We start from the raw sequence: 8,510 nt of genomic DNA on the forward strand, positions 1-8,510 counted from the left end.
TTATGGTGCCCATCTTTGATATTGTTTATGTAAGCTTGATAGAAGAATGCATCTGTGAGCTAATAGAAAGCTTAATTAGAATCACGTACATTATAGAATTGTGTCCTGAATTCATAATGCAAAAAATGATATTGATATGGTGGGAGACTTATAGCCTTCGGTGTTGGGTACTCAAAACCCGGTCCTGCGAGAAGCTAGGTGCAAACATTTGATGATCACTTTATTTACACATTTTTTGTCGTTATCTTAATTGATATACATTAACAAAACCGTTGGGTATGTTCTTGGTTGTGATTGATTTCCATTTTGGTAAGCCTAAATTCAGGCAATAATGCTACGCTCTTCCTCAAATCTCTCTATAATAAGAGTCATATTCATAGCCAAGAATTTTATAACAGTCATCGTTGTGGTGTTAAGACATACCACCCCTTTAGGAACCAAAATAGTTTGTCATCCTTCCCCTGAAACCAAAACAAGAAACAACAACCAGCACGTACAACTCCCCATTGTGCTTGTAGAGTTAAGGATTGAAAGAAACTAAAACAACGAGAGGATTAAGACTCTGTGCAAACCTTTCAACCCAGTTTCTTCCTTAACATCTTTCCCCTTTCGCTAAATAAGTTTCTGACATCAGCCTTGGATGTATCCAAGGTGATGAGGCACTGCTGCGCACCAAAAATCCAGGCCGCAGGACTCGGTCTTTTAGTTCCCTTTTTTCTCCTCTTATGCTTTTCTTTCATATCATATTCCTCAGCTCTCTCTGACGCTCAGGCCTCATTTATCGCTCATCGTCAATTATTAACTTTCCCTCAGAATGGAGACTTGCCCGATGACTATGCACCGGAAGTTGACGGTAAGGTAGCCTTTGCAAATTCAAGGCTCAAACAAGCTTATGTTGCTCTTCAAGCATGGAAGAAAGCAATATATTCGGACCCATTTAATACCACAGGAAATTGGGTTGGCGCTGATGTTTGTGCCTACACTGGTGTCTTTTGTGCCCCGGCTCTTGATGACAATAAGATAGATGTTGTAGCTGGCATAGATCTCAACCATGCCGATATTGCTGGGTACCTGCCTGTTGAATTAGGCCTCCTGACTGATCTTGCCCTTTTCCACATAAATTCGAATAGATTTTGTGGCATCATTCCTAACAGCTTCTCTAGGCTATCCTATCTCTATGAGCTCGACGTCAGTAACAACCGCTTTGTTGGGCCTTTCCCAAGAGTAGTTTTATCGTTGCCTGATCTCAAGTATCTAGATCTGAGGTTCAATGAGTTTGAAGGACAGTTACCTTCAGAATTATTCGATAAGGATCTTGACGCCCTGTTTCTGAATAATAATCGTTTCCATTCAAACATTCCAGAGAATTTTGGCAACTCATCAGTCTCAGTCGTGGTCCTGGCCAATAATAAACTAACTGGGTGCATACCCAGCAGCATCGGGAGGATGAGAAACACATTGAATGAAATTGTTCTATTGAATAACAACCTCTCTGGCTGTTTGCCACAAGAAATTGGATTGCTTGAGAATTTACAAGTTTTTGATTCGGTGTCAAATTCCTTTACTGGGGACTTTCCCATAAGCTTTTCAAATTTGAAAAAATTGGAGGCCCTGGATGTAGCACACAACACACTGACTGGATTTGTTCCTGAAGGTATTTGTAAGTTGCCTAGCATGAAAAACTTTACATTCTCTTACAATTTCTTCAATGGTGAGGCAAACGAGTGTGTGCCTTCGACCAAGTCAGACATTTTTTTGGATGATATAAGCAACTGCTTGCCTGATCGACCGAGACAGAAGGAAGCGAAGACATGTTCTGCAGTGGTTAATAAGCCAGTTGACTGCGCGTCCAAGTGTAGTTCTGCATCTAGGCCCAGTTTACCTTCTCCTTCTCCTAAGCCTTCAACACCAAAACCGCAACCACAACCAACTAGTCCACCACCTGTAAAGTCTCATCCACCTCCAGTTCAGTCACCTCCTCCACCAGTACACTCTCGACCACCACCAGTACATTCCCCTTCACCTCCAGTTCAGTCACCTCCACCACCAGTACACTCTCCACCACCACCAGTACATTCCCCTTCACCTCCAATTCAGTCACCTCCACCAGCAGTACAGTCTCCACCACCACCAGTACATTCCCCTCCACCTCCAGTCCACTCACCGCCACCCCCAGTATATTCCCCTCCACCTCCAGTCCACTCACCACCAGTATATTCTCCCCCACCTCCAGTTCGCTCACCCCCACCACCAATACATTCTCCTCCACCTCCAGTTCACTCTCCCCCACCACCAGTACATTCTCCCCCACCAGTTCACTCATCCCCACGACTGGTACATTCTCCCCCACCTCCAGTTCACTCACCCCCACCACCGGTACATTCTCCCCCACCTCCAGTTCACTTACCCCCACCACCAGTGCATTCTCCCCCACCTCCACCACCAGTACATTCTCCTCCACCTCCAGTTCACTCACCCCCACTACCAGTATATTCTCCCTCACCTCCAGTTTACTCACCCCCACCACCAGTACATTCTTCTCCACCTCCGGTTCACTCACCCCCACCACCAGTACACTCTCCACCACCAGTATACTCTTCGCCACCACCAGTACACTCCTCCCCACCTACAATTAACTCACCCCCACCACCAGCACACTCTCCACCACCACCAGTACTATCGCCTCCACCTCCAGTTAATTTGCCACCACTGCCACCTTCACCTGTCTTTTCACCGCCTCCAAGACAATTCCCGCCACCACCATCTCTTCCTCCTCCAGTCCATTCACCTCCACCAACTCCAACCGGAAATTTCGTATTACCACCAAACATCGGATTCGAATATGCGTCACCGCCTCCACCATTTTTCCCAGGCTACAATTAGTTTCAGCGACTCCCTGATGTACAGATTATAGTAGCAACACGCCACACGCTCTTGCTTTCTCTCTTAAACAAAATGTGTAATCATTGGAATGAAGTAAAAGCTGTCTCCTCTAGTCTTTTCAACCATGAAAAAGCTTTGCAAAAGTAATGCATAGAACAACATGGATTTTGAAAGGCGCAAAACTGTTTTTCTTTTATCAAACTCTACTGTTGATTGTTGCAATGTGCTCATTCATTTATTTCCTTTCTAACTTGTATTTTTAGATGTGATACACTACACTGATACAATCTTTGGATCACATATTCACATAAACAAGCAATGCTAGAAGGACTTGAGTGGTATGGATCTTATCTACTGTAAAACTAATATATGATAAGCTGATAGTGATATGTTCTTAAATTTCAATTGGTAGCAATGTAGATAGAATCTTGAGACCAAAAAATTTACGATAATGCAATGATTTTCTTTTGACAATAATAGCAAGCCAACAACGTGATGAAAAGTACGTTCACATCCAATTTACTTTTCAAATCCTCTCATTGGCATCTTTACAAAGTTAAAAATGGTTGCACCATGAACGCGTTTACAAACATATCGCTATATGATCTTACTAATTCAGTTGTAAGAGAAAAAGGGGACTCTACTGCAACTGTTGGATCATCTGCGACACTGTATCCATAGCAGGTCTCTCATTTGGATCCAGTGAGAGACAAAGCTCAGCAATTTCAACCATGCTAGCTATAGTATCATTTCTCCCTATCATTTTCTCATCACATATGCCTTGCAAACCCACTTCCTTTTTCTTGAATTTTACATAATCTGCCAACATCAACTCTGTGTGCCCATCATTCACCATTGGTTTCTTTCCTGTGATGAGTTCTAAGAGTAAGATTCCAAAGCTGTACACGTCCGACTTTTGTGTAAATATATCAGATGATTTTGATGAGTCAAGTAGTTCTGGTGCAACCCTTCCAGGATTCCTTTTGATGATCACCTGTGAAGGGATAAGGTAAGGTGTTTCATAGCCAGTTAGACAAGCAGAGAAGTCTATCTGAATCAGTATTTTTGAGGCTTTGGTCACACCGCAAACAAGAGCTTCCCCTTCTTTTGAGACTTGTGAGTGAATGGAGGCCAGTGCAGTCGATGCACAAAGAGCTATATAACACCGAATTTCCCAGTTCAGGGGAGTGAATTGGATTCCTTCCCGTCCTACATTGTGGAAGGTAACATAATCTTAGAAACTTATCATCATTTAGAAACTATCCTAAAGATGTTCAACCTCCTTAGATTGTCAGAGTTGGATGAAACAATGTGTTTGTCTAGTATAATTTAATATATACGACTAGTATACCTAAGACAATGAATTGCATAATACAGGGGAGGTGAGGCTATCAAGTAATATACTTAATATATAACAGTTTTGAAATATCCGGATTTAAGAAGGAAAAGAAAAGAAAAGTACCTCACCATGTAATAGTTCCTCTAGACTGCCCAAGCACAAGTAATCGTACACCAAAAATGCTTCTACACCATACCAGAAACTGAACAGTATAGGCAAAAGGCATCTACCGTTAACCTGGCTGAAGAATGTAATCCAGCTGTCAAGTTCAGTTGGCTTAATTAAGCCTTTTCGAATTCTCCGTAGTGCAACGATTGAACCACAGTTGAGTACCACTTTAAACAAAGGTCCTAGCATCCCTCCACCGAGTTTAACAGTTTGATAGTGAGCCAGTTCTGAGGGATCATACTTGCTGCCAGTTTTCTCACAACTGAAAATGATTCTACTAGGCAGGGTAATCTTGACCTCCAGTAGAGATACAGGGGTTCCAGTCGTTATTTTTCCATCACTAAAATTAAATGGCTTTTCAACAATCCTTGAACATAACAAATAAGCATGTCTGAGCAAAACTACTACGAAGATTATAAGTAGTATATATGTGAACACCCCAGAAGAAAAGTAGCTGCTTATCATTTTAGTACGGGATTATGAAATTAAAGTGTCTTGCATAGTAGTGTGGAGCGTAGAGGTCCATAAAACATTAATATGTTTCTCCATCATGAAAATATAGAATATGGTTTTCTCCCATTGGATATTTCACCTTCAACGTTGGAATCATCTATATTTATCAACACACAGAAATCACATTCAAGTCCATTCACATTTTAACGTTGTTATCCAACGGTTAACTTGATGACTGCTATATGTTGCAATAAACAAGAACAGTAAATTGATGGACTATTTCCTTGCACCTTGAAACAAACTATTAGTTTATATTACTCCCATCAACATAAACCTCCACTGTATGCCAAACAAGAACATTTAGTTACTCTGATTCATAGTTTGCCAAATATTCAGTACTTCAGTAGAAAGTATCTTAACCAAAAGGGCAAATTAATTTGGTGCATCTGTGTCCGAAATGGTCTGTTCACAAATTAATTTGCCATCATATTGTTTTGGAGAATATGTTTAGATTATTTATTGCATTATATTGCAACTTTGCATAGGATTATATACTAATAGTTCTGATGGTGGACCAGGTTTAGCAATGCCAAATACCTTTACTCCCTTTTATTATGAATTTTTAATACAAGATACAATTATTACTAGAATACAGGAGATATGATTCGATAAACAGATCGCCATTCATTATAAATCTATAGAAGAACCGAGTAAGTATCCTGAGTCGCCCAAAGCATGTTGGTTTGAAAGCCTACCATGTTGGCTGAATCCTTTGCATGTCAGCCGTATTGTCACTGTAGGGGTAATATTCCATTAGTCCTAAAGACACGTGGTAGAGTGAGATTACACCGAAGGATCGTTATTAGAAAGGGAACTAGATTTTGGACCTGGACATACGCCCGGGATCTATTAAATATTTTGTGGGCTGAAAATGCTTTACAAAATGTCTCACACACATTTTCGAATCAGAATATATTTTTATTGAAAATAAACTGAAATACATTAATGACCAACGATTATGGTACATAAGTACTTGGAAACTAATTAAGAGATCAAATTGAGATAGCCTAATCACTTTGTGGTTTAGGATATTAATCCGTAATTTTCAAATAGAATTATCTTAAACTCGATCTATCTTGTATAATAGTTTTATTATATTTATGGTGATTTAGCGGCAAATTTTTTAATCATAATATATTTTTATTAAAAAGAAACCAAAATACGTTAATGAGCAGCGATTATGATGCATAAATACTTGGAAACTAAGGGATCAAATTGAGATAGCCTATTCACTTTGTGGTTTAGGATATTAATCCATAATTTTCAAATAGAATTATATTAAACTCGATCTAGCTTGTATAATAGTTTTCTTAGATTTATGGTGATTTAGTGGCAAATTTTTGAATCAGAATATATTTTTATTGAAAATAAACCGAAATACGTTAATGAACAGCGATTATGGTGCATAAGTACTTGGAAACTAAGGGATCAAATTGAGATAGTCTATTCACTTTGTGGTTTATAATATTAATCTGTAATTTTCAAATAAAATTATTTTAAATTCGATCTAGCTTGTATAATAGTTTTATTAGATTTATGGTGATTTAGCGGTAAATCATCACCGTTCGGCTTACGTACTAATGTGTACAAATCACTAAAACAGATTGATTATTTCCATATCCTCAAATAATACACTACTCCCACTTGAAAAGATTTATCATATGAACGTGTCCTACGAACGGGTGCCGTTATATTAAATTATTCTAAAAAATATTAGCAACTATGCATAATTATGAGATATGAAAATTATATTAATTACTCATTTAAATTTCTTGCACCACTCTCTATAAAAAGGAAGCACCAAATCTTGATAAAACTAATCGATTTTTTTTTTTTTTGTTAGGTTTAATAATTAAAGTTTTGTGAGAATGCCCAATCTTGGTGAAGAAGATAATATTGAAGATACTTGAATAGCAAGGTATTCCCAATCACAATAAAAATAATTATAATAAACACTGCTTAAAATGCAAAACTATATTTGTCGAGACATTTATTTCTCCTACATAAAATACAAATATGCTTTAGGGTTATTAATTCAATGCATTTGCACCAAGTTTATGATTTTTCATTAATTATTCTTTGAGGTTAGTTTAATATAGTATGTTGCATCCCGTTTCTAATTTCTCATTAATTATTCTTTGAAGTTAGTACAATGCAGTTGCATCAAGTTTTCGATTTCCCGTTAATTATTATTTGAGGTTAGTATAATGCAATTACATCCACTTTATGATTTCCCATTAGTTATTCATTAAAGTTAATTTAGTACGTACAGTTGCATCCAGTTTTTGATGTTTCGTTAATTAGTCTTTGAGATTAGTTCATTGCATTTGCATCCGTGTTCCAATCTCCGTTAATTACTCTTTGAGGTTAGTTCAATATATTTGCATCAGGTTTCTGATTTCTGTCAATTGTTTTTCTAGGTTAGTTCGATAGTTTACAATTTCTATACGGTTTGCATACATGTAAGAGTCTGTTTTTATAAACTCACTTTTATTTTGGGTTCATAATTACTTGTAATTATTCATATGAGAAGGCTAAAAAGTGGATATTTATGCCTTGAGGTTAGTGAGATCGATTACATCCGACTTCCGATTTCTAGTTAACCATTTTTTATGTTATTTCAATGCATTTGCATCCAATTTTTGATTTCCGTTAGTTAATCTCGATTTTAGTTTAATGCAGTTGCATCCAGGTTTTAGTTTTTCCGTTAATTATTCTTTTTAGATTAGTTCAATGCAGTTGCATATAATTTTAGATTTTATGTTAATTGTTCTTTGAGGTTAGTTCAATGCATTTGCATCAAGTTTCGATTTCGGTTAATTATTTTTTGAGGTTAGTTCAATGCGGTTACATCAAATTTATAATTTCCGTTAATTATTCATTTAGGTTAGTTAGGTGCAGTTTCATCCATTTTTAATGTTTCATTAATTAGTCTTTGAGATTAGTTCATTGCATTTGGATCCAGTTTCCGATTTCCCATTAATAACTCTTTAAGGTTATTTTAATACATCTGCATCTAGTTTCTGATTATTTATGCTTTGAGGTTAGTTCGATATAATTATATCCAGTTTTTTATTTTCCGTTAACTATTCTTTGAGGTTATTTCAATGCATTTGCATTTAGTTTTCGATTTCCCACCAATTATTTTATGAGGTTAGTTCAATGCAGTTGCATTCGGTTTTTGATTTTATGTTAATTATTTTTTGAGTAAAGTTCAATGCATCCGCATTCAGTTTCCGGTTTCTCATTAATTATTATTTGAGGTTTGTTTGATGTATTTGCATACCGTTTTCGATTTTCCGATAAATATTTTTCAAAGATTTGCATTCAATTTCTAATTATCCGTTAGTTACTCTCTTTCATTAGTTTAATGCAATTTGCATAAACTTTATGATTTCCCATTAATTACTCCTTGACCTTAGTTATGTATTTGAATCAAATTTCCAATTTCCTTATAATTATTCAATGTGGTGTGTAATACCAACTTCTACTGATCCATCTGTAGTGTCCTTGAAAACATGACATAAAAAGTAAATTATGCTTAATTTACTATGTGGGATCATCGAAGATTATCTAGTTTCCGATTTCTCGTTAATTATTCTTTAAA

The 8,510-nt window shown here is 36.9% G+C and overlaps 2 protein-coding genes across 2 annotated transcripts; one reads left to right on the top strand and one right to left on the bottom strand.

Moving 5' to 3' along the window:
- Positions 1-515: 515 nt before the first annotated feature.
- LOC147492738 (Leucine-rich repeat (LRR) family protein) lies at positions 516-3,021 on the top strand. Its single transcript, XM_086568680.1, has one exon. It carries the CDS (start codon positions 655-657, stop codon positions 2,881-2,883), a length of 2,229 nt encoding a protein of 742 aa, XP_086424806.1. The 5' UTR covers positions 516-654; the 3' UTR covers positions 2,884-3,021.
- Positions 3,022-3,376: 355 nt separating this feature from the next.
- On the bottom strand, positions 3,377-4,920 carry LOC147492739 (putative inactive receptor kinase RLK902). The gene is made up of 2 exons (XM_086568681.1): positions 4,351-4,920; positions 3,377-4,092 (listed from the first exon to the last, which is right to left on the bottom strand). The coding sequence occupies exons 1-2, from the start codon at positions 4,853-4,855 to the stop codon at positions 3,524-3,526; spliced, it is 1,074 nt and encodes a 357-aa protein (XP_086424807.1). The 5' UTR covers positions 4,856-4,920; the 3' UTR covers positions 3,377-3,523.
- Between the last annotated feature and the right edge of the window lie 3,590 nt (positions 4,921-8,510).

This window comes from Coptis chinensis, chromosome 6, assembly GCF_015680905.1.
Source record: "Coptis chinensis isolate HL-2020 chromosome 6, ASM1568090v1, whole genome shotgun sequence".
Classification (NCBI taxonomy): domain Eukaryota; kingdom Viridiplantae; phylum Streptophyta; class Magnoliopsida; order Ranunculales; family Ranunculaceae; genus Coptis; species Coptis chinensis.